General features: G+C 37.9%; 1 protein-coding gene across 7 annotated transcripts in view; it reads right to left on the bottom strand.

The window, feature by feature from the left end:
- The window catches only part of Atrx (ATRX chromatin remodeler), a 163518-nt gene that overhangs the window by 76694 nt on the left and 69433 nt on the right, over nt 1–17391 (bottom strand). For all 7 annotated transcript variants that reach the window (XM_048336717.1, XM_048336718.1, XM_048336720.1 and 4 more), the window contains 3 exons: nt 15932–15999; nt 12119–15180; nt 5656–5728 (listed from right to left, as the gene is read on the bottom strand). In XM_048336717.1, coding sequence (XP_048192674.1) covers nt 5656–5728; nt 12119–15180; nt 15932–15999 — 3203 coding nt within the window. The remainder of the gene's footprint in view (nt 1–5655; nt 5729–12118; nt 15181–15931; nt 16000–17391) is intronic.

Here is a 17391-nt window from a genome sequence, read left to right as displayed (position 1 = left end):
ACAGACACACACAGACACACAGAGACACACACACACACACACACACACACACACACACACACCCTAAAACTAAAATCAAATAGAATACACTGACAGGCAGAGATACATCTGACAGCTTCTTGTTTATCTTTTAAGAGGCTGTAAACCAGGTTTAAGGTAAACTGTTAAATAAAAAGTACAAGTTTTAAGGGCCAAAGTACTGTAGAACCATATACAAAGGTCAATAAGATTTGTTTAAAAATTGTTTTTTCTACATTCTGTGTACAATATCACAATAGAATACAGTGAACAGAATTCCGAATTAGATCATACAATACTAATTAGACAAAAATAATTGTCTAAGTATGCTAAAATATTACACCAAATTTTCGAATTGGTTTCTAAAAGAATACAAAGTACTATAGCTAAGGAACATTTGCACATTTTCTGTGAGGAAAGGGTGGTAAAGAGATAGGCTTCCAACAGAGGGTCAGGTTTTGTTCTAATAAATATCCTATACATTAAGGGTTAATTAATTTTTAAAAAATTTTGTAGAATTATTACAGAATTCTCGGCTAGATGGGGAATGTGACTTAGGGGTAGAGTGCTTGCCTTGCTTGCATGAAGTCCTATGTTCAATTCCTCAATACCACATAAACAGATAAAGCTGGAAGTAATGCTGCTGTTCAAGTGGTAGAAGAAGCCCAGGGGCAGTGCCCAGGCCCTGAGTTCAAGCCTCAGGACTGGCCCCCAAAATGAAAAAGAATTACTACAGAATTCACCAATAGTTATGTTAGTACAAATCTTAACCATTAGGTTCAAAATTAATATCTAAATATGAAGTTTACTATTAAAAATTATGACTAGGTGGGTGCCAGTGGCTCACATCTGTAATCCTAGCTACTCAGGAGGCTGAGGATCGCAGTTCAAAGCCAGCCTGAAAGCAGAAATGTCTGTGAAACTCTGATCTCCAAAAAACTAATCAGAAAGGGCCAGAAGTGGCACTGTGGCTCAAGTGGTAGAATGCTAGCCTTGAGTACAAAGAGGCTCAGGGATAGCACTACCCAAGCTCTGAGTTCAAGTCCCAGAACCAACAGGAAAAAAAAGTTAGACTAAAATGTTTCCAAAAATGAAAGAACTCAGGGGACAATGTAAGGTCACCAAATAGTTAAAAGTTGAACAATAGTTTGATAAAATTTTGCAGTCAGTCACATGGCCTACAAGCAGGACTGTTATCTTTTTTTGGTGAGATCACCAGGAAAATTAATTATTGGATGAACCAAAGAAGGAAAAAAGAAAAAACTTTGGAAAGCCAGACACTAGGGGCTCATATATATAATCCTAACTGAGACTTGGAGGATTTTGGATCGAAGCCATCCAGGGCATTAAAGTCTACAAGACATCATCTCCAATTAGTCAGTAAAAAGCCGGGGGGGAGGGGGGCTCTAGATGCTGCTCAAGTGGTAAAGCACCAGTTGTGGGCAAGCAAGCCAAGGAAATGCAAGGCCTGAATTTCAACCGTCATTATCAGCACACAAAAACAGAAGGAAAAATTAAAGACAGATTAAAGCAAGAATCCATATTTTTAAATAATTTAAACATAGGCTACAGTGGTTAAATGGGCCTGAATATATAAAATGTTTAGTCTCTGATCTTTTTAAGTCTAAGTCTTAGAGGAATCTTAATAAGAAAAAATGTTAACATTGAACATTTTGGGGCATTTGCTAATATTGAAAAACCAAGTTATAGCTGGGAATGTGGCTTAGTGGTAGAGTACTTGCCTGACATTCATGAAGCCCTAGGTTCGATTGCTCAGCACCACATAAACAGGGGGAAAAAAAAAAACAGAAGTGGCGCTGTGGCTCAAGTGGCAGAGTGCTAGCCTTGAGTAAAAAGAAGCCAGGGACAGTGATCAGGCCCTGAGTCCAGGCCCCAGGACTGGCTAAAAAAAAATAAAGTTTAGTATTTTTTATAACTGATAAATGAAAACAGAATTTATGCCAAGTCGTATTTGTCATTTAAGGACAAATATGAAGTCAGAAAAAGGAGTTACATCTGCTGACACTAAAAGCCAAACTCTATTTTGAGGAAAATAATCTAGTCCCAATATAATGAAATAAAACCTGCATAAACCTGCAGCTTCCTTGAACAAGTTCCATATTAGATTTTGTTTCTATGAAAAAAAGAAAAAAACTATGCAATCCCACCCACAAAGAAACTGAGAAAAACTTCTAAAATATTGCTAGGACTTGCTAAGTATTTCTTAATAAAAATAAATGTGTGTGTAGGTATATGTATACATAAATGGCAAAAAGGCATCCATATAAATATCTCAACTTTCAGGCAAATGGTGGTAGTAAACTGGGATTTTCTCAAAACTGCAATTTTATTACTTTTTCTATAAAATATATAAAGAATATTCCAAAGATAATGATCCACACCACTCACTAATATTGTTAAATACACCATCCCAGTGCTGAGTTTAATTAACAGTACAAGAGGCAAATGAAAATATAAAAGATGGGTACGGTAGCTCCCTCTTGCTTTCCTAGCTATTTGGGAGGTGAACACAAAAGGATGGAAATTTAAGGCCAGCTCATATATATAGTTAAATGATGCCTTATGCTAAACAGTAAGTTTATTTCTACTAACATATTTGACTTGTGGTTAAACTTGAATCACCTCAAAAGCTATCAAGGCTTTATTTTTTTAATACCACGGCTATAAAATCTTTCTTCCAACTGTCACACAATTTTTTAAGTATATGAGTTTGGGGATTTAAAAGTATTTACTTTCTTTTTTGTTGTTGTTGTTGGTCATGGGGCTTGAACTTTGGGCCTGGGTGCTGTTCCTGAGCTCTTCAGCTCAAAGCTAGTGCTCTACTACTTGAGCTGCAACACCACTTCCAATTTTCTGGTGGTTAATTGAAGGTAAGAGTCTCATGGACTTTCCTGCCCAGGCTGGCTTTGAATCGCAGTCCTCAGATCTCAGCCTCCTGTGTAGGTAGGATTACAGGCATGAGCCACTGACGCCCAGCATTATTGACTTTCTTAATTTAATGCTAAACTTCTTTGGCTACATACTCATCTCTATACATCAATTCTAACAAATATACTTGAGTGCTTGTGAAAAGTGGCATTTTAGTTAAAATTAAGTGCTTGACCAAGAAAAAGTTTTACACAAATTTATTGTGTCCAAATAATAGTTAAGCATTTGAAACAATACACTATTTTATCTCTCCTGGAATATCAACACTGAAATGCATTACAATACTCCTAAAAGACAAAGCAGACGAAATGTATATACAATTCGTACACAATTACACAATTGTGTACAAATTTACAATTGTAACATTCCTATTACCGAAATATATCCCATTCAAAAATATGAAATCATAAAAAAGACAAGGCTTAGTAATGACCAAACAAATTTTAAAAGTTTCTTAGTGCATATTCAAAAATTCTCAAATATATCACATATACTAAAATAATGTAAATACATAATGGATATTCATCATGATGTGATATCTGTGCACAGTAGATGAATCTTTGGTATAATGGATATTAGGCAAGTCATTAAATTGTATAGTTTATAAAAATGAGTATAAAGAAAGACACAAGAAAAACTCATCTCTTCTCTAAGGTATTCAACAATGTTGTAGGGTTTTTTTTTTTAACTTTAAATACAAGATAGAATTAAAGATGCTTTCCAGGAAAACACTTATCAATTACAGAAAATATCAAAGTGTTATATTTTGACAAGCTATAACAGAACATTATACCTTTACAACATGCTTATTTGGTGGTTAAATATGAAAGATCATCTCTTACGGTTAAGGATAGAATGTTTGAATCTGATTAAGACTATCAGTAACTAATATTTCAGGCTTCAAAATGCACAGGATAGTCTATGTAAATGAAGAATAAAATTTTCTTTAAAAAAAGAATCAAATTCTAGGGGCTGGGAATATGGCCTAGTGGCAAGAGTGCTTGCCTTGTATACTTGAAGCCCTGGGTTCAATTCCCCAGCGCCACATATACAGAAAACAGCCAGAACTGGCGCTGTGGCTCAAGTGGCAGAGTGCTAGCCTTGAGCAAAAAAGAAGCCAGGGAGTGGCCCTGAGTTGAAGGCCCAGGAGTGCCCCCCACCCCCAAAATAAAAAATAATAATAAATTAAATTTTAAAAATACTTAAAAAAATCAAATTCTAAATTCTTTCAGATATGGCTGTGATGCTCAACTTTTTTAAATCCCAGATGTAGTACTCTATACCGGATCCCATTCATATCCCGTAAAAACAATCAAATATATATTTAATCAAATAAATAGGAAAGTACAAGATGTATGTTGAAAATTGTGTTTTATTTAAGTATAAAGTAAATATCTGTCAGCTTAATGAAAATATTGTTTATTTGCAGAAGAATGATCTCTGAAACATTGTCATCAAGTATCATCAAGGTACAAAACAGAGCTAGAATTTTCAACCTTATCCCATAGCATATGCTGTTCAGTTAATGTCTCACAAAATTGTAACATAAAAATTACAGGTATGGCAGGTGCCAGTGGCTTCATGCCTGTAATCCTAGCTACACTCAGGAAGCTGAGATCTGAGGATCCCAAGTTCAAAGCCAGTGGTTCAAAGCCAGCCGGTTCATAGTCAGCCTGGCAGAAAAGTCTGTGAGATTCTTCCCTCCAACAAACCACTCAGAAAACCAGAAGTGGCTGAAGTGGTAGAGTGCTAGCTTTGAGATAGAGTTCAGGGACAGCACCCAGGCCCAGAGTTCAAGCCCCATGACCAACCCCACCCCCCCCAAAAAAATGACAGGTATATTTCCATGCTTTTCTAATACTAGAACTTAGGAATAAATGTTTAGAGATAAAAACAGGCAAAAGAAGTTACTTGCCCAAGATCACACAGTTATGGAAATGTTAGAATTAGAAGTCAAGTATCTGTTTCCAGTATTTCAATTCAATCCACTGCACCATGCTATGTTAAACATGATGAATCCTGTACTGTAATAGCTGGGGTGTGGTAGAATGCTTGCTTGGCAAGTCCAAGGCCCAATTTAAATCCCAACACTGTCAAAAAGCAAAGATTTCTACATTTATATGAATACTATGCTATCATGCACTAAATATTTAAAATACATGAAGAAATATCTTGGTTTTAGTCTCTAATACCTTTGTTCTTTCTCCACTATGACAGAGGTGTGTCTAATTTTTCTGTCACCCTTGCTTTACTTTTTAGTATTGGAGTGATTACTTATTTTGTTCTCAACAGATTGTCATGTGATTACCATAGTGAAGGACAATTAACAATAAACAAGTATTGTCACCAATTTATTAATAGGATTCACTTTCATCCAAAAATTAATCTGAAAATAATAGTCTCAAAAAATTATCACAGTTTCCATGGAAACACAAAATTGACAGTTCTGTATTTATAACACACCCTATGCTAGGTGTGTTAATACTAGCATTTACTTTCCCTTAAGGTTTCTGAGTTTTAGCCCAATTTCTGGCCTTTCTTTCCAACTTGCAGGAAGACTGGGAGTGAGGCTTTCTAAGGCAGGCTCTCCTGGTTTTTACAACCAGCTTGTTGTTCCGGTGTTGTGGCTTGTGCCCACGCCTAGGGTGTGTTATAATCTTTTTAAAGTCCTTATGGATGGAATCATACCTATTCTCAGGGTCATTGTCGTCATCTTCATCATCCACTGTGACAGGCACTGATTTAGATACGGCTTCATCTCCTTAGGGGGGGAAAAAGTATGCTTAAAATTAGTTTGAAATTATCTATGTGAGTAAAATCATTTAAAATAAAATTAGCCAACAACTTCTGAGCAAGCTAATGGGTTTTCAACACTACTGTGAAACCGAAAATATGACTTAAGGTGGTGGTGACTGAAAATTTAATAAGCAATACAGTGATCCCTCACCTGTCGTGGGAGATATGTTCCACAGACCCTGCCATAGGTGAAAATCCGCAAATTAGCAGTGTTAGTCATCCCTCGCTGTATCGTGGTTCACTTATTGACGCTTAGTGGATTTTCACAGATTGTGGGGGTCTCTAGAACAGAGCTCCTGACATAAGTGACTGATCATCACTATCTACATTTTTATTTTTGCTTTTTTTTTAACACGTGATACAGTAAACTGCTATATGGTAAGGGACAACTGTATATGAAGTAGCAGCTGTAAAATAACAAATAGTTGGGCCTCTTGGAGCTGGGAATGTAGCTTGGCAGTAGAGTGCTTGGCTAGCATGCACGAAGCCCTGGGCTAGATGCCTCAGTACCATATAAACAGAAAAGGCAAGAAGTGGCGCTGAAGCTCAGGTGGTAGAGTGCTAGCCTGGAGCAAAAGGAAGCCAGGGACAGTGCTCAGGTCCTGAGTTCCAGCCCGAGGACTAGCACAACAAAAACAAAATAGTTGGGCCTCTTATACTTCAAGGTTCCCTCCATAGAAAGCACAAGGGTTTTAAAGCCCAATCTTCTTAGGAACAATTCAATTGCCATCATTATTAACACAGATTTCTTGTTGCAGTAACCTTTGTATAGCTCATTGCAAGTTTGAAGTTGACAAGTATCTAATTTACCCTGTATCACAGCAAAATGGCTTTCAATGTTTTGGTAAAAGTAATTGAAAAATGTGTTTGACTTCATATGCTATCCATAAATTAAATGACACAGACATACTCAAGTATAATAAAATTTATTTTCTAATAACAAGTTCTATTTCTAGTAGGACATGGTAGCTCATTTTACATACTCAGGAAGGACAGATCAGGAGGATTATCAGGAGGCAAAAAAAAAGACTGAGATCCTCCCCCACCCCATCTCAACCAATTTAAAAACCGAGGGGATGCTGCACACCTGTCCCCCCAGCTATACTGGGGGAGAATAAACAGGGTGACTTTGGCATAATCTGGCCAGGGAAAAAAACACAACTTTATCTCAAAAATAACCAAAGCAAAACGGACTGGAGGGGGCATGGCTTAGGTGGTAGAGTGTCTGCCTAAAGCATAGTGCACAGAATTCAGACCCTACTACTACTGAAAAAAAGAATAGTTCCATTTCTATTGTTTGTTTTAAAATCTTAAAAGAATACTGTAGAGGGAAGGATGATGGTAGAGCACTTGCCTAACATGTACCAGGCCCTAGGATCAATGCTTTTCACAGACCCAAAAAAAGGCAGGAAGATTAGAGTTTGTCCATTTAATTGTATATAAATTTCACCTCAAAAGAAAACCAAAGTAAAATATTTAGCTCCAGTGAATACTATGTATGTTGAAGGGTTGACGATGAAGTGTGTTGGTGGTTTAGCATTTACTCAGATGTATTAAAGGTGTCAAGGGCATTACTCTGAGGGGAAAAAAAACAGCCCGTCTCAAAATATTACTTCATGATTATCTATCTCAAATAACAAAATTACAGAGATTACTAGCTGCCAGAATTAGTAATGGAGTTAAGGAAAGAGACATGTAAAGGAAGGAGACATTTGGTCTTGGATGCAGGGTGCTGCTATAAAGCTACATACAGGATACAATTGCAGAAGTACATACACAGGAATAAATGCATATAAACTACTGAAATCCTGCCAGGTATGCTGAAGCATCCCTGAAATCTCAGCACTTGGGAGGTAGGAGCAGGATGACTGGCTCAAGGTCAGTCTGGGCTATATGGAAAGTTCAATGCCATCCTACTTGTACAGCAAGATCATTTGTCAAAAGTAAAGAAAAAAATGAATATTCAATCTTTATTTTCTTTGAAAAAGCTATTCAAATCTGAATGAATCTTCACTTTCTCATTATGTTTGTTATATAGTTGTATTTATATAAAGCATTGCCACATGGGAACAAAGAAAAAGGGTAACATCACTGAACAAAACTGAGTGAAGGGATAGCTAAAATCTTCTATGGTTTTGGGGTTTTTTTGCGCTAATTCCTATGGATCTATAATGATTTCAAAATAAATGAGGGAGAAGGTAACAAGTTGAATAAGAAATGTACTTACTACTTTACATATGAAACTGTAACCCCTCTGTACATCACTTTAACAATAAATTTTTAAGTTTTTAAAGGGCAAAAAAGAGCTACACTGTCAGGCACCAATGATTCATAGCTATTTAAGTCCCGAGAATCTTGGTTTGCAGCCAGCCCAGTCAGGAAAGTCTATGAGACTCTTATCTACAATTAACCACCAAAAAAGCCAGAAGATGAACTGTGCCTCACGCCTTGAGCAAAAGAAAAGCTCAGGGACAGCACACAGGCCCTGAGTTCAAGCACAAAAAAATAGCACAAAAAAAACCTCAAAAGCAAAATAAATTTTATAGTATTCCACCAAAATTTCTCACTGAAATAGACCAATCCTCAAATGAAACATTTCTAATAATGTTACTGTTCCACTTTGATTCCATCTTCCAAAATTTGACCTAAAGTTCAAAGTTCAAACACAACTTGTTCTTTAAGTTTTTCCCTGAAATATTTCATAGCTCACTCCATCACATATCTTCACTGTAAGTTTTTTGTTTTGTTTTTTGCTGGTCCAGGGGCTTGAGGTCAGGGCCTGGGCAATATCCCTGAGCTTTTGTGCTCAAAGCTAGCCCTCTACCACTTTGAGCCACAGTGCCACTTCCAGCTTTTCTGGTGGTTAATTGGAGATAACAATCTCACAGACTATCCTGCCTTAGCTGGCTTCAAACCACGATCCTCCAATCTGTCTCCTGAATAGCTAAGGTTACAAATATGAGCCACTGATGCCTGACTGCAAGTGAATTCATAAGGAATGTCATTTATCATTGGTTCACACCCAAAAATATCTATTTTAAAAAACAGTACTTATTACATAATGCTTATTTTCAAGGCCTTTCATATTAAACTCAGCTTCAGTATTTCTACTGGAAAAGCCCAGTTATTGAATGGCAAAACTCCTCAATTTATCTTCTACTTTTCATCCAAAGCAAACTACATACTCCCAAGAAATATCTAGAGTAAAGAACAATTCCAAACAATAATACTTGCACTACCAAACACTTGAAATATAGGTATCTAATGAAGTGACAGATACTGAATGCTTCTCTGGATATACAGTCAAGAAATAATTTACCTCCTACTCCACCCCACTGGCCCTTCAGATCAAGGTTACAAACATCAAAACAGAACACAATGATCTACAAATCAAAGTTGGGTAAGGAATTCAGAGAAGACACATCCTTTGAGTATTTTCCACCTGTTATCATCTCTGCTTAAGGTCTAATTAAAAGGATATTACTTACTAAATTAAGTATTTGTAATTCCAAACCCAAGAAGTATACCACAGAAACTTATATATCTCAAATAAGAGCACAATGAAAATTAGTAACATACTGGAAATCAAATATATTGATTTCACCAGGGAAGCAGTTAAATCACATAAACCAACATTCTAAAATTTAAGATTAGTACAATAGATTAGTTTAAGATTAGTTCTAAAATTTAAGATTATTTCAGTTCCCATTTACCAATGGGAATATTCCATACAGTTAGGAAAATGTATTATTTTTACATTCTAAGCCTTAGTAGAGTTTATCACAACTAATCTAGTAACTAAAAGAGAGTGTTATCAACATAACTATTAAATTGTTTTAAAATTACAAACCACAACCCTTTACACACAATTCTGAAATTTAAAACATTTTCAGAATGGAAAATTTACACACAATAGTACAAGAAGTCATTTGGCAACAAAACCTGACCTTAACTACTACTGTCTAAGTGTGACTGTTTTTTTAGGGACCTTATTGTTACAATAACCATGTAGGTAAAGCCCCATACACAGAATCAAGCCAATTCAAATAACACTTGCTTTTTAAATAAAATATGTGCTCAGTAAAATAATTTGTAGCTTTGTTGTTTCTGCGTGTGCGTGTGCGTGTGTGTGTGTGTCTGTGTGTGTGTGTCTGTGTGTCTGTGTGTCTATGTGTGTCTGTGTAATGTCTGGGCACTGTCCCTGAGCTTTTGTGCTCAAGGCTGGCATTCTACCAACTGATTCGTAGTTCTACTTTCAGTTTTTTGGTGGCTAATTAGAGATAACAATCTTGTGGATTTTCCTGCCCAGGTTGAATTCCAACAGTGATCCCCAGATCTCAGACTCCTGAGTATCTAGGATTACAGGCTTGAGTCACTGGCATCTGACTTAGCCCCCTTTTGTCCTCCTCCTCCTTTTAAATAGTTTTAACTGGGTTTCATTATGTTGCTTTCAAACATTTATGATAAAACTGTTTCTGAAAACACTGCCATGCACTGGTGGCTCATGCCTGTAATCTCAGCTACTCAGAAGGCTGTGATCTGAGGATGATGGTTCAAAGTCAGCTCAGGCAGGAAAGTCCACAAGATTTTTATCTCCAATTAACCATAAAAAAATAAAAAATGTCACCGTGGCTCAAAGTGGTAGAGCTTAGGCACAACACTAAAGCCATGAGTTCAAACCCCATGACTGGAAAGAACAAAAAGAAAGAAGAAAGAGAGGGGAGGAGTGGAGGGAGGGAGGGAGGGAGGGAGGGAGGGAGGGAGGGAGGGAGGGAGGGAGGGAGGCAGGGAGGCAGGGAGGCAGGGAGGCAGGGAGGGAAGGAAAGAAAAAACATTATTGTTCAAAATTGACCAGGTGACCCAAACTCTATTTTGCTCTGTCTCACTAGGGTAGAGTAATCCATTTACTTCTGCCATTCTTACATCATTGTATCTTTTCATCCTTTATTCTGATAGCACTTTTTAAAAAGAAATACTTCATGTCATTAGAAATTAGTTGATGCACACCAACAAAAAGTTTCAATATAGTAAATTTAAATTATTTCATGAGGGCCAAGATCAGATCTTAGTGGTATAGCACTTGGATAGTATGCAAGAGGCTCTATGTTCCATCCCTAGCATCAGAAAATAAAAACTGAATAGGGATTTCACAGGACACAAATTTATGTTTCACTTTTAAAAGCCATATGCATACTTGGGATGTGGCTTAAGAGTCAGACCTCTCACCTAGCAAGCACAGGCTAAACCCTCAGTTCAAGCTCCAGCACTGCCACTATCACCCCCCCCAAAAAAAAAATAGATCTGTATGCATGGCAAAATAATAAGTCAAAAACTTTCAGACAAAGGGCTGGGAATGTGGCTTAGTGACAGGAGTACTTGCCTAGCATGCTTGAAGCCCTGGGTTCAATTCCTCAGCACCACATAAACAGAAAAGGCCACAAGTGGTGCTGTGGCTCGAGAGGTAGAGTGCCAGCCTTGAGGAAAAAAAAAAAAAAAACAGCCAGGGACAGTGCTCAAGCCCTGAGTCTCAAGCACTGAGACTGGCCACAAAAAAAAATTCAGACAAGCTGGGAGCCAATGGCTCAGGCCTGTAACCTTAGCTACTCAAGAGGCTGAGATCTGAGGACTGCAGTTCAAAGCTAGCCCAGCAGAAAAGTCTGCGAGACTCTTATCTCCAATTAACCACCAAAAGGCCAGAAATGGAGCTATAGCTCAAGTGACAGAACACTAGCTGTGAGCTAAAAAGCTGCCCAAGACCTGAATTCAAGTTTCAGAATCAACATACACACAAAAAAAGCTTTCAGACACACCATGTTAGTACTATTATCAAGTACTCATCTCAATTATGTGAATAAACTACTAGCATCCATTTACTTTTCAAAATCTACTGCTCAATTATCACAGAAAAAAGCATTAAATATAGACAATGAAAGTTTTGTACTTATCCAAAAAATCTGGTATGCCTAACACTGACTATGAACAATGTTTAAAATACCTTCAAAGAATGGCAGAAAAATAAAGGACAAAATACATATCCATGACATTAGTGTAAGAGGACACTGTTGGGGAAGGGACCCAGCAAGATGGAAGGGAAAAGATAATGAGGCAAATATGATCAAAGCACAGTGTATACATGTATAGAAATAGCATGATGTAACCCCTTTATACAACTCCTATGTGAGCATAAAATAAATAAATAAATAAATAAAGACTTTATAGCGCGTGCCTGAATAATTTTTAAATGGATTTCTCCTGAATGGTTATCCTTAATTCGATTGACTTTGGGGAAAATTAAATAATGTATTTGAGAAGACAGGGTTACAAATTCTAAGAGCTTTAATGTACTTTTGCATACCTGAAGATTGGCAAAATCCACTGTGGGAAGAAGACAGGACCAAATTCTCAGTCACAGGCTTAATTTTCTGCTCATCACTGCTCCCCTCACCAAGAGAATTCTGACCATCATCTCCTATATCTGAAGATGAAGAAGTAATCTCCACTTGCTTCCTTTTAGTGCTTGCTCCTAGTGAGTTTCTCTTTTTCTCCTTGACATTGCCTGCCTTCTTTTTAGCTGAAGTTCTTGGCTTCTTCAGCTTTTTATTGTCTTCAGAACTTTCCTCAGCATCAGAAGTTGATGAGCCAGTTGGCATTCCCTTGATATTTCTCTTGGAATTTAAATTTCTTCTCTCTCGCAATTCTATTCTTCTCAGCTTCTTGTCGCAAGAGTCACAACCATCTTCTTTCATGGAGTACTTCTCATCAGATGATGAACACTCTTGACTCTTGCGTGGGGACTTGCGGGACAACCTACATTTCCTCTTCTCTCTGGCGGATACTCTACTCCTAGTCTTTCTGTCTTCTGAAGAGTCACAACTATCTCCTTTCTCAGGCAATTTTTCGGCATTGTCAGAAATTTCTTCTTTCTTTTTGGACATTTTATCTTTTGCTTTTCTACCTTTCTTTTCTCCATCACTTGTGTCATCCTTACTTGGTTTTATACCCTTAGGTAGATGATCAACTTCTTCACCCTCAAGTGATTTCTCAGTGCCATCAGAGGATGACTCGTACTGCTGTTCCATCTTCAATACTGTCTTTGAGTCTGTAGCTTTCTTTTCTTTTTCTTCAGTTTCCCTTTTGTTCTGCGTCTTATCATCTTCAGAGAGTTCATCACTCTGCTCTTTCCTGGGGACTTTCTCAGCAGCATCAGATAAGCCACTGGGTACCTTTCTACATGTTTTAGCTTTCAGGTGCTTACTCTTTTCCTTAGTTTTAGCACCTTTTTTGTCTTCTGGAGAATTTAAACTCTCCTCTTTCCCAGAAGATGATTTATCTGCACCATCAAAGGACACACTCGGCTGCTGCTCCTCAGAAGGCAGATGTCTTGAGTCCACAGTCTTGTCTTCCTCATTGGATAAGAAATTCTTTTTCTCTTGTTTCCTTTCAGCATCATTAGACGATTCCACTTGGGAAGTCTTCACACTTTTTGGCCCTTGTTTGGACATTCCCTTTTTGCTACGCTTCTCGTCTTCAGAAGAATCATAGTCTTTTTTACTGGGAGCTCTTTTTTTGGTGGTTCTGACAGCCGAAATCTTACTCATGCTTTTTATCTCTTTTTCTAATTCTGAGTCATAATTTGAAGAATCAGACTGGTTTTGACGTTTCTTTTTAGCAATAGTAGAGCTTTTAGCTGACTTGCCTTTTTTAATATCAAAATCGGAGCCAGAAGAAGAGCTTTTCCGCTTTCTTTTGCCTTTTTCATCTTTCCCTGTTTGAGTTTTCAAGTCATACAAAGTCTTATGATTTGTATGAGCTTCAATAATGTCAGTATCTGAGGAAGAACTGGGACTCATCCTGCTTGCCTGTTTGAGGATTGCTATCATTTCATCAGAATCGGAATTTTGGTCTACAATTGCTGATTGCTTTGATTTCGGTAACTTGTTGGGCTTAGGATTATCAATAGCACTGTCAGAAGAATTTCTCTTATCCTTCTTTCTTAATGGACCTAATAATTTTTGTTTCTCTTTCATGGTTTCATTACTTTCTTCATCTGAATTCGATGATGGAAGGTTGGTTTCTGTCGGTCGCCTCAGTGGTGTAGTCTTCACACGTGGTGATCTTCGAAGATCAGATTCTTCCAAAAGTAAAGGAACTTCATTTTCTTCTACGTGTTCATTATCACTGTTTTCCTGTCTAGGGCCACATTTCTCAGATTTAACATTCAGTCTAGAACTTTTAGTGCCATCTTTATCTTGTGGAACTTCCTGATTATCATTACCCTTCTTTGGGGAATTAGAAAGTGAAACAGGAGTGAGCTTCACATATAATTCTTTTTTAACTTTACCTGTGGTAATTTTTGACTTACTACCACCTTTGTTGTCTTTTGGTGTATTTAATTTTAGAGATGACGTCTCTAGCTCTTGCTCAGTTCTACTGGTACCATCCCCACGATGGTCAGCTGAATTCTGAACTTCCATAGCAGTCTCAAGATTATCAAAAATGTCTTCTGGCACTGAGGAAGGAACAGACACAATGTCCATGTCTAGGTCTTCAGAAGTATTGGCAGGTTCATACTGTGGTTCATCTCTCCTATCGGATTTCCTATGTTCACCACTAGTACTTTTACTTGCCCTCTGTTCCTCTGTTGGAACACTCGGATCTGTGCGCTCCCCATCCACCTGCTTCCTGGATGGGCTAGCTTCTGACTTGGAAAGTTCTTTCTTTTCCAAAGTACAGGGTTTTTCTCCTTTTTGTACTTTTGTTTCAAACTTAGCATCTGTGACTTCATGCTCTTTGGTATATTCCTCTTTGTGTACAACATCCAAAGATTCGATTTCCAAATTTAACTCTTCTTCCAATGTAATGTGAGCCTTCTTGATATCCGCCAACACAGATTTGAAAGCCTTAAGCTGCCGTAACTTCACAGCAGAACTGATTTCTGAATTTTCTTCACTCTGCTTCAAAAACTTAATAAAACTAGAGTTCATGTTGGCTGTGGTCTCAATCAGTTTTTTCGCCTTCTTAATCATTTCTTTAGGCACTATTAGTGCTGAATAACTGTAGGTTATAGAACCAGAACATGAATCATCTAATTTCTTTTCTTCTCCATTACAACTGGAACTAATCTTCTTTGGAGATAATTTGGGTGTGGGGTCACATATTTTACTACTCTTTTCATTGTCAACTTTCATCTTCTTCTTATTTTGTTGCAACAACTGCTCTAAATTCTCAAATACGCTGTTGCATGCAGTGACCAAGTCCAATAAAGGTTCTGGGTGACAAATGTAACAATACCACTGGTTGTTTTCATCCATTATTGTAGATAACTCCTTTCGACCAAGATTGCGCAGAATGCATTTCTTACAGAAGGCATTATGGCAAAAGTCGCAACAAATCAAGTTCCCACCTTCAGCACACCATCTGAAATATTTTAAGGATTAAAATATCATTCCCAATTGAAACTAATTTCAATTTCTTCATTATTAAAGAAATTTAAAAATCCCAACCAATGAGACTTATTTTAGTAGTAATTTAGGCCATCTGATTATTTTTTATAAAAGACTTAAAACCAGACATAAATGTAAGGCTTCATGGAAAAGAAATTATCATCCACTAAAGACATCAATGAAACCATAAAAGACAGATCTAATCTAAGCTAGGTGCCGGTGGCTCACACTTGTAATCCTAGCTACTCAGGAAGCTGAGATCTGAGGATCACGGTTCAAAGCCAGCCCAGGCAGGAAAGTCCATGAGACCCTTATCTCTAATTAACCACCAGAAAACCAGAAGTGGCTCTGTGGCTCAAGTGGTAGAGTACTAGTCTTCAGCTGAAGAGCTCAGGGACAGCGCCCAGGCCCTGAGTTAAAGCCCCACAACCAACACACACACACACACACACGCACGCGTGCACATGCACACACATACGCATACATACATACATGCATGCATGCACACATACATCTCAGAAAACACTGGAAGTGGCACATGGCTCAAGTGGTAGAGCACTAGCCTTGAGCAAAAGAAGCTCAGGGACAGCGTCCAGGCCCAGAGTTCAAGCCTCAGACTGGCAGGCAATCAATCAATCAATAAGACAGGTCTACTAAAATACTCTAAGAATTCCTCCCCAAAGTGTACAATGCTTAAAGTTAAGTCATATTGACTTCGTACCTACCTACATTGTTCATCCATTCCATCTGAGTCACGGCTAATATCATCACTCATATAATACTTAAAGCAATTCTATTGAGAGAAAAGAAGAAGAAATCTCATTCAAAATGATTAACACTCATAAAGGACCAAAATTTTATTTTTTATGTCATTAAAAAGGTAAAAAGAATGTGTTTCAGATAATCAAAGCAAAAGCAGGATAATATAGAATAGTAGTATTTTGCACACATAGGAATACCTCAAGATAGTGATCCTTTGAAAGTTCTCTAGCATCAAGTACCACTGTACCTTTTACTATGTAAAAGATTTTATGTCTGATGCTGGTGGCTCATGCCTGTAATCCTTTCTACTCAGGGAACTGATCTCTGAGGATCACAGTTCAAAGCCAGCCTGGGAAGGAAAGTCTATGAGATTCTTATCTCCACCAGAAAACCTGAAGTAGTGTTGTGGCTCAAGTGTAGAGTGCTAACCTTGAGCTGAAGAGCTCAGGGACTAGGCCCAGAGTTCAAGCCCCATGACTGACTCCCCCCCCCCCCCAAAAAAAAAGATTTTAGGTAGTCTAACAAAGTTCTGATCCCACACAACTAGCAACACCAAAGTCTTACTTTAAAAATGTAAAACAATGAAAAAATGGACATGCACATAAATGGGGGATCTACAATTAATACACACTGAAAGTAAAACAAGCTCTGCTGAGGGAAAAGAGGGCAAATGGAGAGGCTGAATAAAGATGAATATATAAAAGCAGAACAATGAAACCTGTTGAAATTCTTATAGGAATAGTGAATATAGGAGAGTGGTAAAGGGTTATGGGCTTGACCAGGATATATATCCTGTGCTTAATATGAAAATGTTACAATGAAACCCACCCTTTTACAACTAATATATGCTAATCTTTTTTTTTTTTTTTTGCCAGTCCGGAGGCTTGAACTCTGGGCCTGGGCACTCTCCCTGAGCTTCTTTTGCTCAAAGCTAGCACTCTACCACTAAGCCACATCCCCAAGCCATTGCTTGCTAATCTTAAGAAAAGGGGGGACTGAGAATGCGGCCGGGTGGTAGAGTGCTTGTCTAGCATGCATGAAGTCCTGGGTTCAATTCCTCAGCACCACATACGCAGAAAAAGCTGGAAGTAGCACTGTGGCTCAAGTGGTAGAGTGCTAGCCTTGAGCAAAAGGAATACAGGGACAGTGCCCAAGAGCCCCAGGACAGGTTAAAAAAAAGTTCATGAGGCTCTCCCCCAACTCAACTACAACTGAGCATAGTGGTATGCATATGTCAGCCCAACTAGTAGGGAAGAAAAAATAGGATGATCTCAGCCCACTGTGGCCAGGGTGTGGTTCAAATTTTAGAGTACCTGCCTAGCAAATGAGAAGTCCTAGGTACAAACTCCACCACTACCAAAAGAGAAAAAACACACCAAGCTTTCCTGATTTCAAATTCCTTTCCATTAGACCTGGAAAAGGG

Source organism: Perognathus longimembris, chromosome 28 (genome assembly GCF_023159225.1).
Source record: "Perognathus longimembris pacificus isolate PPM17 chromosome 28, ASM2315922v1, whole genome shotgun sequence".
Classification (NCBI taxonomy): domain Eukaryota; kingdom Metazoa; phylum Chordata; class Mammalia; order Rodentia; family Heteromyidae; genus Perognathus; species Perognathus longimembris.
The sequence above is the reverse complement of the archived record's forward strand: the minus strand, read 5'-3'. Positions and strand labels throughout refer to the sequence as shown.